Source organism: Sinocyclocheilus anshuiensis, unplaced genomic scaffold (genome assembly GCF_001515605.1).
Source record: "Sinocyclocheilus anshuiensis isolate Anshui unplaced genomic scaffold, SAMN03320099.WGS_v1.1 scaffold274, whole genome shotgun sequence".
Taxonomy (NCBI): domain Eukaryota; kingdom Metazoa; phylum Chordata; class Actinopteri; order Cypriniformes; family Cyprinidae; genus Sinocyclocheilus; species Sinocyclocheilus anshuiensis.
This window is the reverse complement of record NW_015547698.1, coordinates 1253486-1280224: the sequence shown is the minus strand read 5'-3', so window position 1 is coordinate 1280224 and position 26739 is coordinate 1253486. Positions and strand designations below refer to the sequence as shown.

General features: G+C 38.9%; 4 protein-coding genes and 1 pseudogene across 7 annotated transcripts; 2 read left to right on the top strand and 3 right to left on the bottom strand.

Moving 5' to 3' along the window:
• Positions 1 to 6748: 6748 nt before the first annotated feature.
• Positions 6749 to 7679, bottom strand: LOC107703790 (nanos homolog 3-like). Its single transcript, XM_016506509.1, has one exon. The coding sequence runs from the start codon at positions 7640 to 7642 to the stop codon at positions 7148 to 7150; it is 495 nt and encodes a 164-aa protein (XP_016361995.1). The 5' UTR covers positions 7643 to 7679; the 3' UTR covers positions 6749 to 7147.
• Positions 7680 to 8538: 859 nt separating this feature from the next.
• On the bottom strand, positions 8539 to 13356 carry LOC107703789 (afadin- and alpha-actinin-binding protein B-like). 2 transcript variants are annotated; one of them, XM_016506507.1, is made up of 13 exons: positions 13287 to 13356; positions 12786 to 12866; positions 12614 to 12708; positions 12214 to 12282; positions 11859 to 11982; positions 11361 to 11439; positions 11026 to 11143; positions 10694 to 10847; positions 10516 to 10619; positions 10284 to 10445; positions 9141 to 9258; positions 8901 to 9048; positions 8539 to 8820 (listed from the first exon to the last, which is right to left on the bottom strand). In XM_016506507.1, exons 2-13 carry the CDS (start codon positions 12844 to 12846, stop codon positions 8766 to 8768), a joined length of 1287 nt encoding a protein of 428 aa, XP_016361993.1. In that variant the 5' UTR covers positions 12847 to 12866; positions 13287 to 13356; the 3' UTR covers positions 8539 to 8765. The 2 variants fall into 2 exon arrangements, with proteins under 2 accessions (XP_016361993.1, XP_016361992.1); XM_016506506.1 differs by having other exon boundaries at positions 13243 to 13347.
• A 177-nt stretch (positions 13357 to 13533) lies between these two features.
• Positions 13534 to 16463, bottom strand: LOC107703791 (guanine nucleotide-binding protein G(I)/G(S)/G(O) subunit gamma-5-like). 3 transcript variants are annotated; one of them, XR_001635865.1, is made up of 3 exons: positions 16307 to 16463; positions 14746 to 14927; positions 13534 to 14252 (listed from the first exon to the last, which is right to left on the bottom strand). XR_001635865.1 is itself a non-coding variant. In XM_016506510.1 (3 exons), the coding sequence occupies exons 1-2, from the start codon at positions 16397 to 16399 to the stop codon at positions 14802 to 14804; spliced, it is 219 nt and encodes a 72-aa protein (XP_016361996.1). In that variant the 5' UTR covers positions 16400 to 16463; the 3' UTR covers positions 13534 to 14252; positions 14792 to 14801. The 3 variants fall into 3 exon arrangements, 1 of the variants encoding a protein (XP_016361996.1); XR_001635866.1 differs by having other exon boundaries at positions 14751 to 14927; XM_016506510.1 differs by having other exon boundaries at positions 14792 to 14927.
• A 1093-nt stretch (positions 16464 to 17556) lies between these two features.
• On the top strand, positions 17557 to 22431 carry LOC107703753 (B-cell receptor CD22-like). The gene is made up of 9 exons (XM_016506475.1): positions 17557 to 17681; positions 17999 to 18053; positions 18394 to 18720; positions 21045 to 21308; positions 21487 to 21750; positions 21839 to 21938; positions 22019 to 22076; positions 22163 to 22234; positions 22320 to 22431. Exons 1-9 carry the CDS (start codon positions 17664 to 17666, stop codon positions 22392 to 22394), a joined length of 1233 nt encoding a protein of 410 aa, XP_016361961.1. The 5' UTR covers positions 17557 to 17663; the 3' UTR covers positions 22395 to 22431.
• A 3094-nt stretch (positions 22432 to 25525) lies between these two features.
• The window catches only part of LOC107703700 (uncharacterized), a 12482-nt pseudogene continuing 11268 nt past the window's right edge, over positions 25526 to 26739 (top strand).

Below are 26739 nucleotides of genomic sequence, written 5' to 3'. Positions count from 1 at the left end.
CTTTTATTCATTTAGTTGAATCTGGACTAAATCAAGACAATGACCAAAAGGAAATCGAAGACGACAGGTACCTTGGACCCGTGTAAACATAATTATCAGTCATTCACACTACCAGCTTGATTAGAGCTATATTGCATATTTCATTTTCAGTAAATAGAGAACATGTTGATGCTATTAAATGTATTTTAGCAGAGTTCAAAACCCCTAAGAGGACGCAGCCCAGAGTGAAACGACAGAAAAGCACTGAAGAAACAAACCTGCAGCCTGAAGACGAAAACAAGGTGATTTTTCTCTTGATTACATATCAATAACATTTTAAGGAAATTACAATATGCTTCGATTTCACTTTTCTGCTATATTTGTGTTTCGTTTGCTGATTCACATAACTCTTTACCTTAATGTCTAGACACCAGAATCAGAAAACAACAATTCCCACAATGCATCATGCTCAGACAAACTGGATGAACATCAGGCTGGACAGAGCACATTACAAGTCACTCAGACAACAGAATTCCCTGTAGATCCTTGTTGTTCCTTGGAAGAAAAAACAAGCCATGATGATAATGTTGAGCGTGGAAATGGCACAAATCCACCTGAGGTCTCTCAAGAGATTGAACAAACTGCAGCGATCCCAGTACAAACCCCAGAACTTGACAATAGCAACAAATACACTCTCTCCAGACCTTTGAATGCAGAAGCTATTAATGTAGATCAGCCCGACATAGAGCTAGAGAATGAAGAAAGTGAATTCACAAGCAATTCAAACCGTGAATCTCAGAAGGTCCCAGATGACTGTGACTCTGAATTACCATCAGATGAGCATCAAACTGAGACCGCAGTTGACCAGATAGGAATTCAGATGCCTGAAGATGCAGGTTCTGCAGATCCTCTAGTAAAGAGGAAAATAAGAAAGAGGATGGGAATGTGTTGGCTTGGAGAAAAGAAGAAGATGCTCAAAGGACAGCCGACTAGAGGGAATGTGTTTGGAGGAGGGCAAGAGAACGAGGCGGGGCAAGTTACTAATGATGAGCCGCTCATGATGAGTGACAGTGTAAAAAATGATAGCTCCATTTCCCTTGAACAAGAGAGAGTTACTGAGTTTGAGGTTTCTTTGCCCTCCTTCCCAGCCTCTTGCCCATTGGAAGATATACCTGTACAGGAGGAACGGGAGCATCCTGATGTTCAGTATGGGAATGAAGTTCAGATATGGGTGGAATGCATGTCAAGCAAGCAGATTGCTCATGAAACTGACAATGTGATCTCATCCCATGCTAATGATGATGATCTAAACCCTCTTGAGCAAAATGAAATCAAATGCATGGAGAAAAATGCTAATGAATGCAACATTAGAGAAGATAGAGAAGATGTCACAACTGAGATTAGCACTGAAGTACCTGTAGACTTCGCAGAAGTTTGCAAGTACTCAGTCGATGTTTCAGCTCAAGATTCAGTTGTGATAGACAGTTCACTTGAAGTCCTCAAAAAGGCCAATGAAGCCTCAGCATCCACTTCTGAGTTTGCTAACCATTTTGGAGAAGAACTCGTAGTGGGAGGCAATGAGATCGAGCAGTGTTGTCCGTGTGAATGTGACATGAACAGTGACCACACCAACGAGCAGTCTGTGGAGCTCATGGATATCGCCGCGAATGAGACCATCAGTGCACCTCCTGTAATCCGTGAGACAGAAGATAAGTGTGAGTCTTCAGACTTTACTGTGGTTGCGTCACAGTCACAGCTGAGAACAAGGCAGACTGTGAGGACAACAGCGTGTCGAGTTTGTCCCTAGCTGCAGCTCCACCGGGTGGTGAAAATGAAGACGTGCGAGTGAGTTATTCTTTTGAATGAAGAACATACACTTAAAGCAGGGGTGTCCAAACCAAGCTATTAATGTAGATCAGCCCGACATAGAGCTAGAGAATGAAGAAAGTGAATTCACAAGCAATTCAAACCGTGAATCTCAGAAGGTCCCAGATGACTGTGACTCTGAATTACCATCAGATGAGCATCAAACTGAGACCGCAGTTGACCAGATAGGAATTCAGATGCCTGAAGATGCAGGTTCTGCAGATCCTCTAGTAAAGAGGAAAATAAGAAAGAGGATGGGAATGTGTTGGCTTGGAGAAAAGAAGAAGATGCTCAAAGGACAGCCGACTAGAGGGAATGTGTTTGGAGGAGGGCAAGAGAACGAGGCGGGGCAAGTTACTAATGATGAGCCGCTCATGATGAGTGACAGTGTAAAAAATGATAGCTCCATTTCCCTTGAACAAGAGAGAGTTACTGAGTTTGAGGTTTCTTTGCCCTCCTTCCCAGCCTCTTGCCCATTGGAAGATATACCTGTACAGGAGGAACGGGAGCATCCTGATGTTCAGTATGGGAATGAAGTTCAGATATGGGTGGAATGCATGTCAAGCAAGCAGATTGCTCATGAAACTGACAATGTGATCTCATCCCATGCTAATGATGATGATCTAAACCCTCTTGAGCAAAATGAAATCAAATGCATGGAGAAAAATGCTAATGAATGCAACATTAGAGAAGATAGAGAAGATGTCACAACTGAGATTAGCACTGAAGTACCTGTAGACTTCGCAGAAGTTTGCAAGTACTCAGTCGATGTTTCAGCTCAAGATTCAGTTGTGATAGACAGTTCACTTGAAGTCCTCAAAAAGGCCAATGAAGCCTCAGCATCCACTTCTGAGTTTGCTAACCATTTTGGAGAAGAACTCGTAGTGGGAGGCAATGAGATCGAGCAGTGTTGTCCGTGTGAATGTGACATGAACAGTGACCACACCAACGAGCAGTCTGTGGAGCTCATGGATATCGCCGCGAATGAGACCATCAGTGTACCTCCTGTAATCCGTGAGACAGAAGATAAGTGTGAGTCTTCAGACTTTACTGTGGTTGCGTCACAGTCACAGCTGAGAACAAGGCAGACTGTGAGGACAACAGCGTGTCGAGTTTGTCCCTAGCTGCAGCTCCACCGGGTGGTGAAAATGAAGACGTGCGAGTGAGTTATTCTTTTGAATGAAGAACATACACTTAAAGCAGGGGTGTCCAAACCTGCTCCTGGAGGGCCACTGTCCTGCAGAGTTTAGCTCCAACCCTATTAAACACACCTCAACCAGTTAATTAAGCTCTTCAGACTGGAAACTTCTATGCAAGTGTGCTGGTGCTGGTTGGATCTAAACTGTGGACACCCCAACTTCAACCAGTTAATTAAGCTCTTCAGACTGGAAACTTCTATGCAAGTGTGCTGGTTGGATCTAAACTGCGGACACCCCAACTTAAAAAAAAAAACATATTTCAAGAAGATATACTGCAGAATGTCCAAAGTGCTTTTAACCTCTAGAAAAGTCATAAAAGCACCATAAAAATAGTCCATACAACTTCTATAAGATAGCTTTGGGTGAGAAAAAAAAGGACAGTTGACACAAAAATCAGCGTTGATTGACATCAATGTGCCTTACTTGAATTTAATTTGATTTGAAATTAGTTGAAGGGGATGAAAAAAGCCTTCTAGCTTCGTAATGAGGTGAGAGATTGAGTAAATGATGACAGAATTGTCATTGGTGTGTAATATTCCTTTGAAATACCAAAACCACTTGGATTTTTTTTTATTTGACTTTAGTTTTAAGTTTACAGTAAGTAGTGTAGGTTTTGGTTTGATGATTATTAAAGGTGTCCAAAACTCTCACATGTCCTTTAAAGTCAGCATTAAGTTACTAAAACGGAGCTGTATCGTCAGTCGTTTGCAGAGCCTCATCTGAGTCCTGTCGCTGAATCGGATGCCTCCAGCCCCTTATCCATGCACTCAGTGACCGATTCCCAGCTCAACAGCATCCCTCTGAGGTGAGACGAGTGTGAACCATTGTCTTTGAATGTTACTGGAGTTCCGTTTAGATTTCTAGAAGCTGGTTACATTTCAGACTTTATTGTTTTGGACACATTAATGTGCTGTACAGTAAAAGGTGTTTTTGTCCATTTTGCTTGTTTACTTCTGCTCAGTTTGGAGGATCTCCCGATCTCAGAAGCCTCCTGTGATCTGGAAGATGCCAGAGCTTGTATGCGGCTGTAAGGTCCGCGCACATGGCCCAAGGAAGGTATCCAGTGGCAGATGAAGGTCTCTTGTGTGTTCGGTCTTTTAAGCGCGCAGAGTTATTCAATTGAGGTTTAACTCAATCTGACTCCATTTTATTATTTCATCTGACTCCATTTTAGTATGACCTCGAATGTAGGTTGAAAGGCAAATTGGTTGTTTGTCGGTCTCTAATTATTCTGACATTTGATTATTCTAGTTAACTCTTTACTTATATTTTACTCGTTGATTAGGAATCTATGTCATTTAGGATGCCTCACGGCGGCCGCTACGCGTGGGCTCCACGATCACAAACTCGCCAGTCTGACCCTTAGCCAGAGGTTTTGTGGCTAATACTATTTAATATACTTTAAATAGTAGGTCTGTTTAGCCCCCTACAGTTACCCATGTAATACTCAAACATTAATCAGCGGTTCTTCTAGACCCTCTTTGTCTAGACCCCGACAGCTAATATAGCTACGTACAACTTAATTAACACTCAAAGTATTAATCAGCGGTTCTTCTAGACCCTCTTTGTCTAGACCCCGACAGCTAATATAGCTACGTACAACTTAATTAACACTCAAAGTATTAATCAGCGGTTCTTCTAGACCCTCTTTGTCTAGACCCCGACAGCTAATATAGCTTCGTACAACTTAATTAACTCTGAAATCATATACATGGTTACCGTAACTGAGTACAACTTAAACTATAAGGTCAAGCGGTTAGTCAGAAATCTAGAATCTCACCTGATGGGCCCCATGCTCCATCTAAACCTGAGATTTAGTGTGTACTCAACCCTGGACACAGCTTTGTGGAAACATAAACCTTCACTTAATCTACTTGAGAAAATAATTTCAGAGTAAGTCAGAATAGATCAAATGTAACAATTTATTAACAGTCAGGTAAATGTGTATTATTCCAATTATCTCCATAGCCAATTCAACGATATCAAATCAATACGATACATCAAATTCTCATAGACAAATCTAAGAGTAAGATGCATACCTGACCTTTTAGAAAATACATAGTACAGAGTGTGTGGAGACACTCCATACTACGGGCTCTCTGACTACAGAATCGCCCTGACCCTTTTGCTACAATCCTTTAAATACAAAACCAAGATAAAACATCCCCCAAGTGGAGGCATGTAATTTACATTAACCCAGGTCTCAGACCTGGGTGGTTTTACACCTCAATGGGAACAGAAGGTAATTTGCATGGAATGACCCTCTACAGTAATCAAAGTATCTTTTAGTCTTAGGATCTGGATTATCTTTTAGTCTACTTTTGTAAGATTAAGACAATTGTACCGCTCGCCCTGAAACTATTCAAATGAAACCAAACATGACTGTAAATCTTATTTGCATTCATATAGAACATTATATTCTTGACCATTCTGAGTGAGCTGGGTGAAGAGAAGGATGGGTGAGGGGAAGGAAGGGGATGAGGAGGAACCAATGCATATGTGAGAGACATTTTCCCACATTTTCTCTCAGTGAGATGTGGAGACAGATGTCTGTATGTTAATGCACTGTGTGTGTATTGTCTGTCTCAGAAGATCAAAGTGTCTGAGGTTCTGTAATTCTTACACGGCCTAACCAGAGAGATCGCCTATATGAAGTAAGTCATGATTTGCAGAGGTCTTGAGCACTTAAACAGCATGATTCTGATTTTGTGATTTACTCGGTGAAGCATGTTTACTATATTAAATAAAAGGTAAATAATTTGACCATCATAATTTTGATGTTTTATTGCTCTTTATCTTGTAGTCAGATAATGATAGATGCATGCAGGAAGATTGGATTTGGGCAGCAAGGCAGAACACCTCCAAGACCACCACCCCACACTCAGAAATATAGGCATAATGCCAACAGATTCTGAATATATTTTTCTGCATGATATAGTGTACAGAAAAAAAAAACAATATGTAAATAAAAGAAAACACTGGATAATGTGCATTGACGGGTTCAGAGTGATTTAGCTGTAGTCAGTTTTTTCAGCAGCCACTTGTTCACAACAGTTCAGTTACACTTGTTTGAAATCTGTCTTCAGTAAGTAAAAGCACAACTTTCATAGAGTTGCTCGGTTTTAGAAAGGCAAAAGTTAACACTTTTCTTAGGAGGTTCAAGCAAAGAAGTAAACATTGTAATTCTGTCAATCACAGAGTGTGACCCCTAGACTGAAGGGTCGGAACCTTAGCAACCTGTCTTTAAAGTTCCAGTCATAAATCGGTCCAAATTCCTGTTTGGAATTCACATTCTGCATATATAAATGACTCTTTCCTGTTGCTTCTGTGCATGTTTGATTGCCAAATCATGTTTTGTAAAACTAGACATCAAAAATGGTCAAACTAAAACAATTTCAGTTGAAGTGCTGTGATATAAACACAGGTTTCCAAAAGTCCACTGAACAGGTTTCTATTGTTCATTTTCTTCTCTCTTTTTTGTTCCATCACAAAGTACACTATAATAATTTTAAACAAATATGTACATGAATTTCCTGATGCTATGAGAACAAAACCTGATCATGTTCTCGAACAATTAAAGAAATTATAAATGTAGTGGAGAGAGAAATAAAACTGAAGACTGAGTTGTTTGTTATTGATGCAAACACCTAAATATTAACATGAAAAGTTTTATAATATATATATATATATATATATTTGCACCACAGAGCATCACAATAAAAGTATTATATCAAATACAAAAGATTTTTCTTTATCAAATTAAACATGAAAGAGCTAGTTTTTGGATAGACAGAGTGGTCAAACGCGGTTGCACCTGTAGCGAGCCTATTGGCTTGTGAACAAGTTTGTTTAAAAGAAAAATTGTGAAACACAACACCACAGCACACAATTTAAAGAAATAGAGGAAGACAAAAAAAAAAAAACGTGCAAAATCGAACCGTGGAAGCACACACACATGCATGCAAACTTACACACAAGCCAAATTTACGGATCAAACAATTAAAAGTTAAAACTTAAATATTAAAACCTCTCGTAAAAATGTTCATTCAAATCTTCTCGTTTACCGTGGCCAGATGTTCTGCGGGTCAGAAATGTCCGGTTCACTATGTTGCCTTGGCGTACACGGAGCTGTAAGTTTTATCCACGAGCGGGCAGAATCTCTTGGTGTGCGCTTTGGCCCCGGTGGCTCCGCACAGGGGACACACGTACTGGTTCAAGTAGGGGCACATCACGTTTCCAGCGCGGTCTTTTAAGTAGTGCGAGGTGAACACGGCTTCAGTCTCTCCGTTGTGTTTGCAGAAGCTGCAGAACTTTTTCTCGGACGGGCTACAGCTGGTGCTCCTGCCGCGTTCCGGGCTTCTTTTCTCCGTCGACACTGTCGTGTACGCTCGCGTCGGGCCGCTTGGAGACTCCAGGAGCGCGGCGGCGGCGGCTCGCTTGCTCTTGTCATCGTCCGCGTCTGACTGCTCTGCTGGCCGCTGCATGCCTCTGATCATGTCTGCCAAACCCATGTAATCCTTCCAGGGCTGAAAGTCCTGATTTTTAGACTCCATTGATCCATGCGCCGACAGGATGTAGCGGAGAAGAGAAAAGGCCATGTCACTCACCGAGCGCGACTAAAACATGAAGCACGCGCTGAGCACTCCTGGGGTTTTAAAGGGGGACGTCACGGCAGGAGACCAATTAGGACACGAAAAGTTTGACAAGTGTCCTCTGAAACAAAAAACGATTGGTAGAGGAGATTGGGGAAAAAATAAGATTATTTTAAAACTGTGGAGTTGCTAGTGTAACTCCATGTGGGGTAAGTTGTCACATCGAGAGCCCGTTGTTTATTGACTGATTGAAGACCACGTTTTCCAAATATTGTATGAAGTTAAAAGAAAACCTGTAAAATTGGCAAACAAAAATGATTTAATTCTGTAAAATTGAATAAACAATATGGGATAAAATTGTTGATAAAAAACAATATGGGACAACTTGCAAAGTATTTTATGAAAAATACTCAACGTTTCAATACGATTCTTCCTTGTAAATGTAAATCGGTTTGGTTATCTCATTTTATTGCAAAAACATTATGGTGGATTAATAATCTTAATGGGTGCCATTCACTGGAAGTGTTAATATGAATTATGGCCTTATTTTGTGGCCAGAAATGACATTTACAGTTCAAATGTCTAAATGATGGATTTTATTTTTTTTTGCAAACTAGCAGCTTTTCACTTTACAAGATGTTAACTGATGGACTGGAGTGGTGTGGATTACTGTGATGTTTTTATCAGCTGTTTGGACTCTCATTCTGACGGCACCCATTCACTGCAGAGCATCCGTTGTTGACCAAGTGATGTAATGCTACGTTTCTGTTCTTCGAATCTGTTCTGATGAAGAAACAAACTCATCTACATCTTGGATGGCCTGACGGTGAGTACATTTTCAACAAATTGAAACCAACATAAAAAAACCCACGGAGAAGCATTTGTGGACTTCTGAGTTTAATACAGTACTTCCAAAATAGACATTGTGACAACTAGCCCCAGTCTCCGCTGCAGTGTACAAAAAATATACAATTATTGATCTGATGTGTGCATTTGTGAGAGATTTTGATATGTTAGAAAGTGAAACAATACAAGGTAATTCTATACATATGGCATTCCTTTATTTAATTTTAATTCTTCACAAAAAAAACTGAATATTTCCAGCTCATGAAACTGTTCAGTGTGTAAACTAAAAGTGCCAGTCTGTGTTGCGCTCATCAGGTGACTGAAGGATCCGTTCTGACCTGAAACAGAAAATGACACCCTTGAGTCCACCTGTGCTCTGAAATGAATGGTGCATGAGGTACAGTGGCAGATAATAGACCTGTAATAGGGCAGTTTAAGAGCTGAATACAGCTCAGGGGTGTTGGGGGTCATGACCATGTTCTGACGGGACCCAGGCGTGACCTCTGACCCCTCAAATGATGGTGTGGCACATGGAGACAGAGAGAGCTGCTCCGGTACTGCTGCACCTGCGCGCACACACACACACACACACAGCTGCATTATAATGTGATATTAGTGCTATAAACATGATCTGTGTGTGAGCCGTGTGTGTGTGTACGTAGGTCGCTGAGCGCTGTGCTTTCTCTCCTGTTCCACTGCGAGGTTTTCTTGACAGGAGAAAAACTGAGGAAGTCTGACTTCAAACGGGAGGCTTTCTGCCGCTCAAACTCACATCTCTGAAACACACACACGCAGATTAATTGCTGGGGGACAATTATGATTATGAAGTATTACAGGAATGATTCACCCAAAATTAAATCCTATTATTACTTATGCAACCCATATGCTTTTATTTTTTTCTGTGGAAACTAAAAGGGAAATTAGGTTATCAAGCACCTCATACAAAAGATGCATTATTTTTATGATGCTTTGTGAAAAAAATTGTTATGCTTGACAATCCCCTGGTGGTCACTATAAACTGTTGCTGTAGCAAGAAAGCTATTCAAGAAATCTTCAAAAGGTCTTTTGTGGTCTGTAAAGTGAGCTGGGTGAATTGTAGAGTAATTTTTGCAAACTTCATTTACAGAAACTAGGAGGATCATTGAAAATGTTTGAATGTAATATTTAAGTAATGTAAGTAATATAAAAACAACAAAATATTTTTTAAATTAAAATAATTTAATTCATGAATTCTTTAGGGTTTCAATTTTAATTGCCAAACAATTTGTTTATTTATTTTTTACTCACAAATAGCAATTTCCACCTGATAAAATATTTGACAGCTTGACATAATTAGAAAAATTTATATTCATTATAAAAATATCCATCATTTTAATATTTTATTAATTGCCATGACTTCAGGTCCAGAAATCACACCTTTAAAACGCCCTCGTATATCAAAGTTTTTCAAGAAATTGAGGTGGTGAATAAAAAAAAAAAAAAAGACAAATATCTTATTTTTTTGTTGTTTTATCATCTCATTTTAAAGCTTGTTTGGTCTTATTTTAAATAATTTTTTAGGTATTATTCAGCCCCCTTGGAAGTGTGCTGAGGCCCACCAGTGGGGCCTGGACCCCTGGTTGAGAACCACTGCATTAGTGGATTATGTTGAAAATCTAACGTGATTCTCTCCACCAGTGATGCCACTGCAGGGACACCTATTAGGTGAACTGACTTCATACATCCAATAAAAATGTAAAGATGTGCAATAATGACGAAGTTAGAAAGATAAACATGTACGTGCAAAAAAAGTTTCTATCACCTCGTGACCCAGTCGGATAGCAGCTTCAGTGAAGGCATGCCTCTCTTGCTGGAAGCTCCGCCTCTGCCTGTTAAACTCCTCCCAGTGGTCCTGTAGCCGCTCCCACTCCTCCAGATAGTAGCAGTCCATCAGCACAGCGGGGAGGGGTGGAGTTACACTGTCCTGAGAGAAATCACTTCCAGCTACTGTCCTAAACACAAGATCGGACATGACAGCAGCTCTGGTGTCTGACCTGCAGTAACTGCTGCTGCGCTCGGATCAGATGTCTGCTCTGCTCCAGCTCTTCCTCAAGATGAGCCAGCAGCTTCTCCTGGTCTGTCCCTTGAGCAACAGGACCTGAGCACACACACACAGAATTAAGTCTAGAAAGCCTCCTCTAACCGGTCAGTTTCAAAACACACAGTTCTTACTCCTTGACATGAGCTCCTGGAGTCTTTTCTGGACTTGCATCCACTCCTGGACCACACCTCCGGTCACATGATCACCAAGGCACTGCTCTGATTGGACCAGCACATTGTCATCGGTCTCATCTGCCAGTTCTGTATTGTTGTTGTCTCGCAGTGTCTAATTAAAAAGAGTTTACTATATGATGCACCCCGATTTGCATACTTTCCATCCTAAATAGTATGCTAGATAGTGTGTGTGTGTGTCACAATTCATACTTGGAAGTATGTAAAATTGGAACGTAGCCATTTATTGACTCAAGAAATCTTCCCAGTGAACGTGCAGTTGTCTTTCTCACCTGCTCCATGTTATTTCTGAGCATGTGCAGTAGTGTAGTGAGGCCGTGTCGTAGTTTCATGGCTTCTCTGAGCTCGGCTTCCCTACGGTCCAACAGCAGACGCAGTGCTTCTTCTGTCCTGCAGAGACGAAGCACTTGCACCTCTTTTTTTTTGGTTGGGGGTAATATTTCAAATATTTCTCATTCCAAAAATGTTAAAATTTTGCATTAAAGATGTCAAGTCAAACTGTTTACTATTATACACATGCATGATTCGTCAGTGCACAGTATTGTTAATAAAACATATTTCTGATGGGTATAACACTTTGTATAGTCTATGAGGACATTGGTCGTACCTCCCATCAGCCCTTGAGGTCTTGAAGCCAGGCTGTCTCCGTCCTGTCCGCTTAGGCAACACGTTTATTATCTCCATGGCTATGGACAGGGAATATCATGCAGTCATTGAGCAGTAATACAGTGAAACTGTCCTACAGTGAAATGTTTTGTGGCTTTTATATGGTAACGTAACCCTTAACATTTACTCATTAAACATGTTGATTACATCATCTTGCATTCCTGGGAGTTTGTGTATGGTATAAATTATAAACCTCCTAGGAATAGTAGCACATTATGCTTCTCATTTATGATAAGTTACTGTCAGTTAACGAGGGCGAATGTGTCAATCCAGAAAGGAGAAAGGGCAGAATTGTGGTAGTGAACAGGGGCGTCGATAGTGGGGGGAAAAGGGTGACAGAGTGCATAGGGCCCAGAGGTCTGTGGGGCCCGTGATGGTGAAATCCCGTGAAATCAGTAACAGTTAAACATGAACTGGTTTGTATAGTACTGAGTCTCACAGACGCCACGGTGTTTGTGTCTGTCAGTGAGCTGTGAGAGTTTGTCTCTCATGCGGTTGATGTGCTGCTCTCTGCGCTTCAGCTCCGCCCCCTGCTGGTTACTGCGACTCTGCAGCCGCACGCACTGCACACACAGACAAACCGGATCAGTGAGACTGTGTAGCTGCAGGTCGGAGTAATGGGCGTGGCGTGCCGAAAGGTGAATGCTACAACAGAAACTAACCCCTTATCCACGCCCCCTACCTTTCGCCACGCCCACTGCTCCAGCCTGCAGTTATCCTTACTTGGGATCTATTGCCTTGCACCTTACTATAGAAACTTTAAGTTAGACATATTAATAGCATATCATTCTAACCTTTTCTCTTTCAGAAGTCAGAGCATCTTGCAGTCTGGAGATGTGGAGGTCCTTCTCTATAAGCTGCTCCTGTTAAAGACAATATGGTCAGTCATTCTGAGACAATTATGTTCATTATGAATATTATTTATATATTTGGGATAAACCTCTTGAGATGTACATTCTCTTTTTTGAGGGGGTCCCAAAATATATAATGCAATTAATAATAATAATAATAGTAGCAAAATATAACTTAATATATATGTATATGATATAAATTAAAAGTAAAATAATATATAAAATAAATACTAAAATAAAATGCATAACGCAAGAGAGGTGGAAAGGAAAGTATGTATAGCTAATATGAAAACAAATAGTGTCACTTTTGTGAGCGTCACCTGAACGGTGATGTTTTGTGCACCTGTAATGAGTCGGTCAGGTCTCTGTGCTCCTCTCTGAAGATGCTGTGTGTGGTTTCATCAGGACACAGAGGCAGAATCACAGAGTTCAGCATCTCTGAGATACACAGAGAAACACGAACTCAATCTGTGTACCGGCCATCTAACATGCTGACTGTGTGTGTGATCGGTTACCTGAGCAGTCCTGGGCTCTTACGTGGGATGTTGGTGATCTTGCGACCCGTTTGTGTGCCATAAGCCCAGACCCTGCAGATACTGTAACAGCAGCATAACATTATAAATCACTGCAACTCAAAACACTGGCATCTTATGCAAAATGCCCTTTTTTTTAGTGTATAAAAATAAATGGCAGCCCAGACCCTGCAGATACTGTAACAGCAGCATAACATTATAAATCACTGCAACTCAAAACACTGGCATCTTATGCAAAATGCCCTAATTTTAGTGTATAAAAATAAATGGCAGTGAATGTGAAAATCTGTGAATCACAAATGTTTCAAAAGTAAAATAGTGGTAAATTTCTTCAGCAAGCAAGCAAATTTGATTTTTCTGCACAATTTTTAAATGAATAACATTAAGTAATTCATCAAAATTGCATTCTCCATACATACATACAAACTCTCATACATACATCTTATCAGAGCAAAAAAAAAAAAAAAAAAAAATTTGATGCACCTATTCACTCATAAAGCAGTTAAAAAAGTTAATGAGTGTTACAGAGCAAACTGAGATCACAAATGACTTCGGTTTCATTTAATCAACCATTTCATCTGACATCTGCAGGCTTCCTTCAATCATCTCATCAGTGATTGAGAGCTTCAGTCAGCTGTGAGCACACACCCGTATCAGATCCAAAACACACTTCACTTATGGTTAAGGGAACGATGCATTTTAAAGCCCATTCAACAAAAGACAACAGATAAATGATCAAGAACACTTTATTTTTTAAAAGTCTGTTTAGCAAAAAGTCAATGAAACGAGAATAAAGGTTTAATTTGAACATGTTCATTCAGCAGGTAATCAAGGTTTCCTCAACACAGCACATATTGAATGTCTTCCTCATCAAACACACCTGACTCGACTCATCAGCTCATTAGTCAAGATGCCAAGACCCGAAATGAGCGTCAGATAAAGGAAGACGTCCAACATATTTACAAATGACCTTCCAACCAAATCTTGCTGGCTATAAATTAGTAAAAGACTATAGTAGAAAAATGTCCTTTAATATTAGATAGGAAAAATATTCTAATAGTTTAATTTGTCCATTCCTTCCACATAAACCAGGTAAAACTTCATACGATCTTCAAGGACGTCTTTTTGTTTTATAAAATATGCATTACAAATAAAATAGCGTTTGGTACATAAAATTGCTTTCAAAACATGGGGGGTGTCAAGACTTTTACAGTTGCTTGTACCATACAGTGTAAATTCAGCATAGTCAACATTATTACTCATAATACAGTTCATAAAAATAGACAGCAACTGTGCAGATATGAAATTAGTGTGAAGGAAATGAACACAGTGGAAATATTTCTTTTCTTGCTATGCTAAGTAGTGTTTGTCTGTGTAGTGCTCCAGGAGGTCTTTGTGGAGTAGTGTAAAGGTAGAAACAGACTCCTCATCTGCAACACTTCACCAGCTCTGAAATAACAGATATTACATAGATATTAATATATTTAAAGGAGTAGTTAATTTGCTGAAAGCAGGTCATCCAAGATGGGTTTGTTTGTTCATGGGAACAGATTTGGTGAAATTTAGCAAATTTTGCTTGTAAACGGTGCTTGATCTGTGCATATTTCTCTCCTGATTCAGACCAGATGACTTCTCCACCAAACAATATTATGGACACAGATTTTTGCCAGAAGCAACAGTTTGAAGGTAAAAACCTCTCAATGATGGATTAGTTTTTTTTTTTACAAACACACAGATTTTCACTTCACAAGACATTAATCAATGGAGTGGATTATTGTGATGTTTTTATCAGCTGTTTGGACTCTCATTCTGACAGCACCCATTCACTGCAGAGGATCCATTGGTGAGCAAGTGATGCAATGCTACATTGAAGAAACAAACTCGTATACATCTTGGACGGCCTGATAAATTTCTAAATGATTATGATTGCGTAAGCATTTACTAAACGCATCTACGGTGCTTTAGAAGGACAGGAGTTTGTTGGTAACCTATGCGTGCTCAGAGGAGGCCGCAGGACTTGGGCGGGCGGAAGGGGTTGTCGCTGGATGGCACGCCCAACAGCAGCGGGTCTTTATGGGCGTTCTGCAGGCAGAAGTTCTTCAGGTCTGTGGCAGCTTGAGAAACCTAGAGATTACAATTAAGACGACATGTTTAACGATATCCATTGAGTGCACACACCCCTGAGTTTTATTCCTGTCTATATTTTCAAGGGTTTTACAGAGGGGTTGAAAACAAGGATTCTGAACCTGGTTTATTTATTTATGTTTTAATGCCATATCCGCAACAATGGCTATATTCATGGCAACATTAACAATATCAATTCAATGCATCATTTACAATAATATAACATTTTCTTAAGAAACAACCATTATACAAAAACATACAAGAAACAACAATAGTACTGATAAAAATCATATACAATCTTTCAGTTTAATCAGTGACTGAACCTGGCTTTATCTAACGTTCAGGTTTCTGCTCTGGAAATGTATGCAAATTAGTGCATATTTAATGCATAATTTGCACATTTAAACATAACATTTCAAAAGACTTTAAAACAATCGTCTTAATGTACTGCGATCAATCAACAGGTTTTTTAACCTGTTCACTTGCACTACATTTATGGTTAAAATAAGCTTTCTATAAGTTCTGATTGCTTCTGAGCATTAAACGAATGTAAATCTGTTTTTCTCTCACTTGACCAGTGTTCCTGTCCTACTTTTTGAGCATTTCCTTACAAAAAAAACCCCCACACAGGCCTATGGTGGGCAACTACCAGTCTATGATCCAGCCTACAGATATAGATCTTTGCAACATTGCCAAATCAGCTTAGGGCATGAGCTAGGGGTGGGGAATATAACCAAAATATTATTCAATGCTAGGAGTAATTTTATTCCACAATAACCGTTTTTAAAAGCGGGGTAACGCGATACCTTTTAGTTCCGGTATATCGTGTAACACTACTAGCAAACGTTGCATTAATAGTGATTTATTGCACAGTATTATAAAGCTAAAAATAAATAAAAATTGCATTTTCATATTTAAGGGGTCTTTAAAATCCTGTTTTTGTTCACAGTCAGTAATGCACACAAAAACAAATAGTTTAGTTTGGACACATACCAAGGTTTTACAATTCTCTTTAAAGTAACATACTAATCAACACAGTATTGAAATCTGATCCCACCGCTGCACCATTGTAGCACCAGAGCGTTAGTTCTGAATTATTAATGAGCATAGGGAACAACATCTAACAGTTGTCTGAACTCTACGCATAAAATACGCTTCTGGCAGTGTAAGACTCGTATAAAACACTTTAAACGCATATCGGAGAAGCTGTGACGCTAAAACACTGAAACTATTTACCCACACACGAGTTAAAACGCGTTTTAAGTGTTGTTTTGTCGGTTAGCGTTAGCACTAGCAGTAACTCAGCCCGGCTAAACTCATCCACAAACTCTCAAAATCCAAAACTCTTCCAGGTTTGTTGTTGAATTTGACATACGTACGTTAATTCGTCGTATTTTGGCCTCTAGTCTGAGCTGTTTGACGGCTTTCTGCGCCACAGCCACACTGCTGCTGCTAGCGTTATTGTTGGACATGACTGACCGAGTGACTCCAGAGAGTTTGCGGAAGTTTGAGGAACGCGTCGCGCGACTCGCGCATCTAAACCTGAGCATACCGCATAGGCGTTTGGAGCTGTTTTATATACACATAATACGTTTGACATTTTTAGCATTAAAGATAGAATACTAAATCTACTTTTGACTTTATACCATTTTTTACAAATGGAGGCTTTGTCAGATTTAACTCACTTCAGGGGACAAATTTGTTCCCAAAGACAAGTTATTTTTGAACGCATGCGCAGACGGCCACACAGTCTGTGGAAACAAACCACGTCACTTTTGTATACAAGTTTAAAAGAAGTCATATAAACATGAAGAGTGTGTTATTATTACATTATCTTTAATAATCTCTTTTTTGTTTTCCAAAAAAAAACACAAAATATGACAGTGACACACACTCTCAGAAAAAAGCTGCCACTGGGGGGTACCTTTTCAAAAGTTACTGATATGCCCCCGTTATGGGTAAATATGGTACAAATGTGTACCTTTTGAAAAGGTACTGCCCTAGTGACAACTTTGTACTTTTTCCCCCTGAGAGTGTAAGGCAGGGGTCACCAAACTTGGTCCTGGAGGGCCAGTGTCCTGCAGAGTTTAGCTAAACTAAGCTAAACTCTGCAGGACACCAGCCCTCCAGGACCGAGTCTGGTCACCCCTGGTGTAAGGTATTGTGGTCTAAATATGACTCGGGGCCCCTCCGTCAATGTAATTTTTTTCCTTCTTTATCTTTTCCAACAGATGCAGTCTACTCATTTTGAGGTATCAATTAAGTCATTGTCAAAAACACTGGGAAATCTATGCATAAGAATGAGCTATATTATATGATTGCATCATATAATAATTGCTGTTAATGGTGTTCATCGTCTGTTTTATTACGTCTTAAATTGATTTTTCCGTACATTTCTGCCATATGTACATTAACTGACAGTCACCACTGATAAGCTACTACTAAATATTGTAGAAACTTAATTTGCTGTAAAGTTGCTTTGCAATGATTTGTATCGTGAAAAGCGCTGTACAAATAAACTTGACTTGACTATAATATTTGGCGCCTTCAGAGCTAAAGTATTTTCCGTAGTTATATATGACATCATTTAAGACCAGTGTGAGCAGCAGTTTTTTTTTTTAGACAGAGTGCAGAACAAGTCTTCTCTATAGTTTCACACGGGAAGAGGACGTATGTTATTCTGGTCTTAAGCCACCTTGTTTCACAACAGTGTCTGTACTTCTACCGGCTGTTTTTATGTTCGTCCATATCATGGTAATGTATTTAATTTTAGATCATGTTTAGTTGAAATGACTGAGATTTTTTTTTTTTTTTTCTTACATTAATCTAAACTCACTGAAGTTACTCTTAACACTGCACTGTATTTAAGACGTATAGCAGTAAAGAACAGCCTGGTCATTTATGGTCAGTTTAAGTCAAGCAGTGATAAGCACAAGGCTGGAAACATGCTTTTATTAAGCGTTTCTGTAAAAGGTTAAGGAATAATGACAACCGAATACATAATTACTAGTGAAGATAGTTAGATCAGATATTTTATGGAGGTTTTGCATGATACATCTCATGTCTTGCAGGTGTGTCCAGCTCTACTGCTTCAATCCTTCATCTGGATCTCTCTGATGGCAAAAGGTAACATATCTGTGATGTGGTGATGTAATGAACAGCAGTCTTTACAGAAGACTGTTTTCCGATAAGCAGAAAACAAAGTTGCTTTACTGGCAGCACATTTGCAAAATAACTTCTCTTACAGCTTCCTGTGTCACTTCAGTTGAGAACAAATGGTCACACGTTACAGCTTTCTGTTCTTGCAGTGTACTGTATAATGAAATAGTCGTCTTCTGAACCCTTTATCTTTAAGAGTGCATTTGGTTTTAAGGTTCATCATGGAACCATATAATGCCAATTAAGAACCTTTATTTTTAGTGTGTCGCAAAGCAGCATTTCAGGCATGCATTCGTGTGTATTCCAGGTGTGCAGTATGACGTGACTCATATCATCAGCAGAATGTGTGTGGTTCGGCAGTCGACGGTGCTCATACCCTGCAAATACACTTCTCGATACGAGCAGGTGAGTGCAGCCGAATGGCTCTATGAGAAATCACCGGAGCAGAAGGTCAGGGTCTCTCAGGAGCCCGCGTTTGAAGGCCGTGTGCAGTTTGTGCAGCCTGACACGGGAAACTGCTCGCTGCTGCTGAAGGACGTGAGAGAGAGTGACGCGGGCGTCTTCCGGTTTGTGTTCAGCACTGCTTCCGGGCGAAATTGGACAAACGATCAGGGAATCCAGCTAGAAGTAACAGGTGAGTGACGATGATAGGTGTGAATAAAGACCTTTTACCTTTCAGTGTGAGCGCTGGAATTCAACTGATTATACAGTATTCATTTAAGAATCAAGCACTAAACATTTTGGGTTGCTTAAAACTACACTATGCAACTTTTGTTTCAAAAAGAACAACATTTAGAGTGTACATGATAAAACCATCGTCACTATGTAACTTAAAGGGGTCATATGATGCTTTTTTAAAGCTCATTATTTTGTGTATTTGGTGTAACAGAATATATTGACATGCTTTAATGTTCAAAAAACACATTATTTTTCAAATACTGTACAATAATCGCGAGCGTCAGCTTTCAAAGTAAATATCAAGACAGTTAATAATGTCGTTAGTTTTACCATCAGTTCAAGCTTGAAAGGACAACAGAGTCGCGTGACAGACACCGTGATGATGCAGTACACAAGACGCTGTTAAGACAGCTGACGTGCTATGATTTCTGACAGGCTGTTCTTTGAGTAATTAACCACAATTAATTTTGTAACTCCCATTAGTTTCCTAAAATATCTGTCCTTAATTCAATAAAACTGAAATAACTAGTTAAAATAAGAAATATGATGTCAATTGATATCTTGGTATTGTAGCATTGTAAAGAAGTTTTTTTTTTCTCCTTGGAAGTTTGCTAAGGCCCTCTTTTTTGTAAATAACAAATGTTCTGTCAAGGTGGTCTTAGGTGATTCATAAGATTAAATACTCTTATGAATGATGTTATTCATTTCATATGATACCCTAAAAAAAGATAAGGTTCTTTACACACAGTAACAGATCTTTTTAGAACCATATCTTCCTAAAGAACCCTTTTATCCTTAAATGGTTATTTGTTCAAACCATCAAAGCACCTCATTGCTGATTCTCTGAAGCTCAACCATCAAACTACACAAACTGTCTGCACACACTCAACGGGTAAATGGTTCTGATTTCCTACCAATCATGTATTTTTCTCTTTTTAGTTTAAGAGAACATGTAAGTGCGACCAGCTCTTTTCAGTTAAGGATACTACTTTCCCCATCTCCACTAAGTAAGTAACAAAGATTTTGAATTTATGGTCCATATTGTTAGAATTTTTTTTTTATTACTTGGGTTTATGCATAAACATAACATTGTGACGTGCTCAGATACTACTTTTGTTCTTCATTAACATAATTGTTTTTACATTGTAACTCTAAACTCAATTGTGTGTTTCAGATGCTGTCACATCCTACAACCTCGTCATCTGCAGAGAGAAACTGCCATTCAATCCCACCAAAATACAGATAATGATGGACTTACAGGCATCATGGAGGATTACAGTATTTCACTGGAACTTGGTCTTCATTACACTATTTTCTGTTTCTATTTTTGTTTTACTTTAAGTATTTATTTATGTTCAGTGTCAATTGTCAGTTATTAATGTATTCTGCTAATAACGGTTGTTAGATCACTGTCATTTTTGCTACAATTTCACGTCATTAAATAAAAGTACCTAATTGACACAACATGCTGCTGTTTATATCCAAAGTAACTTACATTGCATTGCATTACATTCACATCCCCTACAGTACATTCATGCATTACTCCCTAAAAAAAGTAACTGTGTTACTTAATTACTTTTCATGGAAAGTAATGCATTGCATTACTTTTGCATTACTTTTTCTCATCTGGGCTGGGCTTGCTTGTTTGTTTTTTGATATAAAAAAGCTATTTTTTTGGCAAATATAAAAGCCCTTTCACACCAAAACATGAAATGAATAAGCCTCAGGCGGAAGGGAATGTAAATTCACGTCTGTAAAGTAGAGGGCGCAGCTCAAACAAACCTTTCAGCTGAGGTTTGCCAACTGAGGGACGCAGGAGAAGAAGGTTCAACACTCTTCAGCAATAAAACAAAATCTTTTTGCTTATTAATATGGTTGAATTGGATCATCAAAGGTCAGCAGCAAAGACATTGATTAATAAAATGGGATTAAATACATGAAAGATGTGTCTTCTTTGCATTTGCATCATATTCTGAGTTTGCATTTCACTGTTTTTATTCATTTTGAGGAATACTGAATCTGTTTTTTGTTCAGGTGTGATGAGTAAATGCATGTTCACGTTTAGTCTAGAACTAAACATCTTGTTCAGACAGTGCATTTACTCACGATTTCTCTCAACATGGGAAAAAATAGGAAGACAAAGTAACTGGAATTACTAATTTGAAAAAGTAATTTAGATATTTCCTTGTAAATGAAAAAGTAATGAATTACCAGTTACTTAAAAAAAAGTAATCTGATTACACAACACACGTATCAAGGATAAACTTCTTTCTGGTCCAGATGCGGAGCTGGAGGTAAAGGCAGAGTCTGATGTTGTGATGGAGGGAGACTGGATTTTGTTTGTCTGTGGTTCATGCATTCCCTCCATGACTGTACCAACCTACATTTGGAGCAAAGATGGGCATCTGCACGAGCAACACTATGGGAACAACATATTTGTTTTGGAGTCTGTCGAGCTGGAGGACAGAGGCCGATATTCCTGCACCATAAGCGGTCATGAGGGACTAACCTCCACATCTGCTGAAATCACTGTTAGACCTGGATGTAAGTTAGCTGAGAGCTTTACTTTGAAACATCTCACGTGTTCTTCATAATGAAACGACAGTTCTTTCTGCAGGGAAAAATTTGATGCTTACAAAGCAATTGCAAAAAACATGTTTTGAGTTGATTACAACTGTGTATGTTTTACTGATTTTCATTCCACACTTGTTTGTCTGTTCAGATCCTCCAAAGAGCATCTCAGTGTCCATCAGTCCATCTGCTGAAATAGTGGAGGGAGATTCAGTGACTCTGAGCTGCAAAAGTGATGCAAAACCTTCTGCTCTGAACTTCAGCTGGTTTAAGGAGAATCAAAGCTCAGCTGTTGGATCTGGACAGAGTTTCAGCATCTCCAGCTTTAACTCCAGTCACAGTGGACGCTACTATTGTGAGGCTCAGAATCAACATGGATCTCAGAGATCAGTGTCTGTTTCAGTCTCTGTTAAAGGTGAGAATCATCTCTGTTGAGCTTATTCAGCTCATTGTCTGAATATAAAGAGTAATAGTTTTTCTTTCTCTCGTCTGCACGGCTGAAGAAAGCAGCTCAACTCTGATCAGGGTCGCGGTGGGAATCTCTGCAGCTGTTGTCTTGACGTCTGTGATTCTGATGGTTTTCATCGGGCTCTTGATCAGAAGGTGAAGCAGACTCTGTGTCTGAACTGTTAGAAAGATTCAGAGTCAGTTTGTGTTCATGTTCACTTCTTCTCCTCTCACAGGAAACGGGTGACTTCATCAGAAGAGCTAAACCACAGAGGATCACGACACAATAAGACGGTGTGTAAATCTCCTCGTGTATCTTCTCATCTGTGTCTGTCAGTTCTGGAGGGAGAATTAATTCTCTCATCATTGTGTGTCGTCAGCTGGAGGCTCCTGAGGACGCCTACATGACCCTTGACCCCAAGTCCAGATGTTCTGAATACGACACACTGGATGTGAGTTACTCTGCTGTTGCTGTTTATCATGTGGATGTTTAACATCAGATCTTATTAGTGATGAATATGTTCACTTCTTCTCCAGAATATGAAGAGATCCTGTGAAAACACAGACGACCCTGATGATCAGGATCCTACATATTATAACATTGACAAATGATTAATCCACGATTTGGCATTTTTTATTATTTATTTTCTCTGGCTTAGAATTAAACATGTTGCTATTTGCTTTTGTGCTTTTAAAAAACACAATTTTCCCTATTTTTTTGTAATCTGTGTGATGTTGCAAACTTGTAGAAGTTCAGAATGATCTGATTTTACAGGTTAGAAAGTTACAGTAGATGCTCAGAAAGTTACAAAATATTTTCATAGTACACAAAACACAAGCAAAACAGGATTTGTCGTGATGAGCTTTTACAGTGCTTTAATTATGATGGCTCCAATCACCAAAGCTTTTTTTTTTTTTTTGTGTAGCTTACAGTATTGATAAATGCACACAGTGTTTGCATTGTTAACTGCGGACTGCTTGGATTGTGGCACCTTAACTGTGGCTTTACCTGTATATATATCTGTGTTTCAGTAGTATTTCAGTGTTCTCTCATTAGAGGAAAAATCTGTTATGTGTTCTTTATGTGAATGCATCGGTGTTTTTCTTTTATCTTGACACGGTGTCCTAAAAACTTGTGTGTTCATCGAAAAGTTCGCATAGCTCATGTTTACGTAGAATCTACATTAGTGTCATGGGATTTGAGGAGGGGCATTTTTCACTCACACCGAGGAAAGGAAGAGAGAAAGTGTAGGACAAAGCCTGACATCTCTTATTTTGATATAAGACATTTGAAGCCGTCCGGTTTCAGTAAAGCAAGGTAGGACAGCTCTCTACATTTTTAAAAAGGATTAACCCACAGTTTTAGTACAGACTTACTGATTGCTGTTGCTATTATGAAATTAAAGAATACCGAATGTACACTGTAAAATCCAATAGTTTACTTTACTTAGATTTAATTAGTAATCTTTACTTAGTTGTTATACTTACTAGGTTTTATTAAGTTCCAGCTTCTTTCAAGGCAAATAAAACAATTTACTTACTGTTTTGAGTGACACTTAAAATATTCAAGTAGCCACAAAGGAACCAATGACATTAATAAAGCAGTGAGAGGCAGCCATGCACTAATATGTTGCTAATGTGCAACATAACAACAGAAGAAGAAGAAAAGAAAAAGAGTCTTAATAGACTTTTCACCCATTTCCTCCATGTCTGCAGTTATCTTTCACTAGTTGCATTCACTCGTTTCCCAAAGTCATCTTGAATGTTACATTTTCAATACAACTGAAATATTTGAGAGAACATCACGTAAGCTAACTTCATAAATTGATGTTGATTTTCCTAAAATGTGTGGGTTTTTTAACTCACCATTATAGTGATTAGCGTTCCCTTTGGTTGGGCACTTGGAACTTCGCTTATGTTATTATAAATATTTTCCCGTTAGTGTAGTAATGCATCATGAAGTCAGCAGTGCATCAGGAAAGCTTGGAATATGGAAAAGCTTACATTCAGGGGATGGGAATATTGCCATTACACTGATTTTGTCAGGAGAAAAGCTGATATGAGCACAGATGTGTAAGTTATGGCATTGTTTTACTCTGGAATCACATGGCTTGCCCACCCACATCCCATCTGATCCCCATATAAATTATATTACTATAATTAAAAATCTTATGAACTTATGTGATTTCTTTTGATAAAATACTTCTAATAGCTTCTAATAGCTACAATTAGCTTCAAGCTACACATGACAATTAATACAACACTTTTACTTAAAAGTCACTATCAATCACCATTGAGTGCTTGTAAAAACTTCTGACTGCGATGCAATGTAGACTTTAGTCAAATGATGAGGCAGGAATATATTGTTAGTAACATTTCAGAGGAATTTTATGGGGAAGATACACAATTACAACTTCTGTGGGGCGTGAAGGAAAATGAATGTAACTAGTAGTGTAACTACTAGTAGGGTTACACTTTATTTTAAGGTGTCCTTGTTACAGTGTAATTACACATTTAAGTACTGAGTAATATTAATTAACTACATGTACTTGCTATATGGTTAGTTTAGGATTAGGGTTTGGTGTAGGGTTACTTGCATGTAATTATGCATAATTAATTGTTATTATAATAGTAAGTACATGTAACGTGTAACAAGGACACCTTAAAATAAAGTGTTACCCCAGATAGTAATGCTTTTGAAAGGAGTAACTAGTAACGAGTAATAAATTATATTTTTGGAGTAGGGAGCCCAACACTGTCTATACAGCAGCTCATCCGGTAAAGAAATCTAGATGTCTACACAGCCTGTAATTAGCATGATGTGCGTGCAGTTACATGCACTGTCCTGTAGATGTCGCGTCAGGTCGGTGAGCTGCAGAGGTGTGGAGGGGCGGCGCTGTCCGCGGTGCTGATCGCTCACTCATCAACTCTCACATGAGTGTTTTTCGCCATCTTTGATTCACCTTATAAAGGCCTCAATGCTCTGTTAAAACTAGTTCTTGCAGAAAGAAAAAATGGCACCTCAGATCTAAACCGGCTGTTTCGCCTCAATCCCTTTTGTTTAGAACATTGTGAACTTCCATTCGCATGCAACCCCATAAACACCTTCTGCAAGTCTTTTTCTCAGTTTGTCTTTGCATTGTGAAGGCTGCCTTACAGTTAATCACATTCATTCATTTTTATTTGAATTGTAATATAGGTATAGGAATCAAAGTGAATGATCAATGATTAAATCATTAAATGCCATTTTCTCTATATTTATGTGAAATACCTGGGTTAATTGTTGAATGGGCGTTGATGACTCTTTCGAGGAAGTCATCAATGTTAAGAAGCCGTTTCTCACATCGGGGCATGTTGCACTTTGCTCATGGCTCTTACAACATCAGTATAACCGCAAAAAGAAAGAAAAAGAGGAAGGAGAGCTATTTTCTCCAGTGCCGATGGGAATGCCACTTTGACTTGAGTTTCCGTAGTTTTCAGTGAACTTGCATGTAAAATAATCTCTTCAGTTCAGCTCCCGCCTGTCTGATTTAATGCATCAGTGCAGATGCAATGAGGTTTGACTGACTCAGGCGTTTAGTCAGATATTCTCATCAGGGTTTGTGTTGAGTTATGCTCTATAGCATCCTGTGACTGTAGAAGGAGCGTCTCTCACTAAGACAGAGGAAGTGAAGAGACACAACGGATATCTGGTAATATTAAGCATTGCATACAATACATCAACTGTCACTGTTACATGACACTCAAACCCTGCAGATTCAAGCAAGGTAGGGCAAATATATATATTTTTTTCAACACAAATACATGTTTTTCTACAGTTTCGGTATAGTTAGATTATTAAACATTACAAACATGCAACTACACTTCAGTCTGCAGTACATTTCTGTCATAAATATAACATTTAACAATCTTCCTAATGTATTCCAGAATGTTCTGTCTTTTCTCTTTGATTTCTCTGCTCATGATTCCTGGTGAGTCTGAACCTAAATCTTATTTCAACATGTTGAAGAAACCCATATCTGTCGTTCAGTATGTTTGTCTGTATTTCTGTGTTTAATGACAGTTTGATGTGTATGGTGGGAATGTGTTGCTCACATACTGTAGTGTTCACAGTTCTGCAAAACTAACACAGACACCCTCAGTACTGTGCATTATGCCTATAGTGACAGATCAAATTAGACACTTCCTGCAAATACTGGTTAGTGGTGCCATTTTTCCGTTCATGTAAAGTTTTTGTTATCCATAAAGCGGCATGTTAGAAAATTTGGAATATAGAGAGGATGAGCATTATCAACGTCCATCTTTTATGTTGATTTTGTCCTATTTTGTCTTCTGGCTGGTTACAGTAAGTAAAACTCAGTAAATAAATGTTTTAACGAAAACTACAGAAGCAGATGATGTAAGGTTGAGCACGTCTTACTTTTAAACTGCATCTGTGTTTAGATAAAAGTAAAAACAATTACACAGAATGGAATACATTTCAAAATGTGTATTTTCCTGATATTTCCCAGTGATCTGCAGCCAGAGATGGGAGGTTAAGTACTCCAGTATGATGAAATGTGCTCTAAAGGGTTCAACAATAAATTTATCAGGCACTTATAAACACCCAAATCATCTCACAGTGACACAGACATTCTGGACTGTAAACCCATCTAAAGACAAGAGTATCAATCTGTTGGCTCATCCAGATTACAGAGGCAGAGTTCAGTTCTTCCAGAATCAAGACGGAATGATCTTTCTCAGTCTCAGTAATGTGACTCATGAGGATGAAGCAATGTACTGCCTCAGAATCCTGACAAATGAAAAAGACGAAAGATTTCTGGGTTTTCCTGGGCCTGAGCTCAAAGTGACAGGTAGAGGCAAACTAATTAAATCACAGATTTGACTCTGTTCTTTCACACGCGCACACACACACACACACACACACACACACACACACACACACACACACACACAC

Coding starts and splice junctions, on each gene's coding strand:
- LOC107703790 (XM_016506509.1), bottom strand. CDS start 7,642: ATGGCCTTTTCTCTTCTCCGCTACATCCTGTCGGCGCATGGATCAATG.
- LOC107703789 (XM_016506507.1), bottom strand. CDS start 12,846: ATGGCACACAAACGGGTCGCAAGATCACCAACATCCCACGTAAGAGCC. Junction 9,259..10,283: donor CTATCCGACTGGGTCACGAG/GTGATAGAAACT, acceptor TGTGTGTTTCAG/AGATGTGAGTTTGAGCGGCA. Junction 8,821..8,900: donor CTTAAACTGCCCTATTACAG/GTCTATTATCTG, acceptor TTTCTGTTTCAG/GTCAGAACGGATCCTTCAGT.
- LOC107703791 (XM_016506510.1), bottom strand. CDS start 16,399: ATGTCCAACAATAACGCTAGCAGCAGCAGTGTGGCTGTGGCGCAGAAA. Junction 14,928..16,306: donor CCAAAATACGACGAATTAAC/GTACGTATGTCA, acceptor TGTAATCTCTAG/GTTTCTCAAGCTGCCACAGA.
- LOC107703753 (XM_016506475.1), top strand. Junction 18,054..18,393: donor GATCTCTCTGATGGCAAAAG/GTAACATATCTG, acceptor TGTGTATTCCAG/GTGTGCAGTATGACGTGACT. Junction 18,721..21,044: donor AATCCAGCTAGAAGTAACAG/GTGAGTGACGAT, acceptor TTTCTGGTCCAG/ATGCGGAGCTGGAGGTAAAG.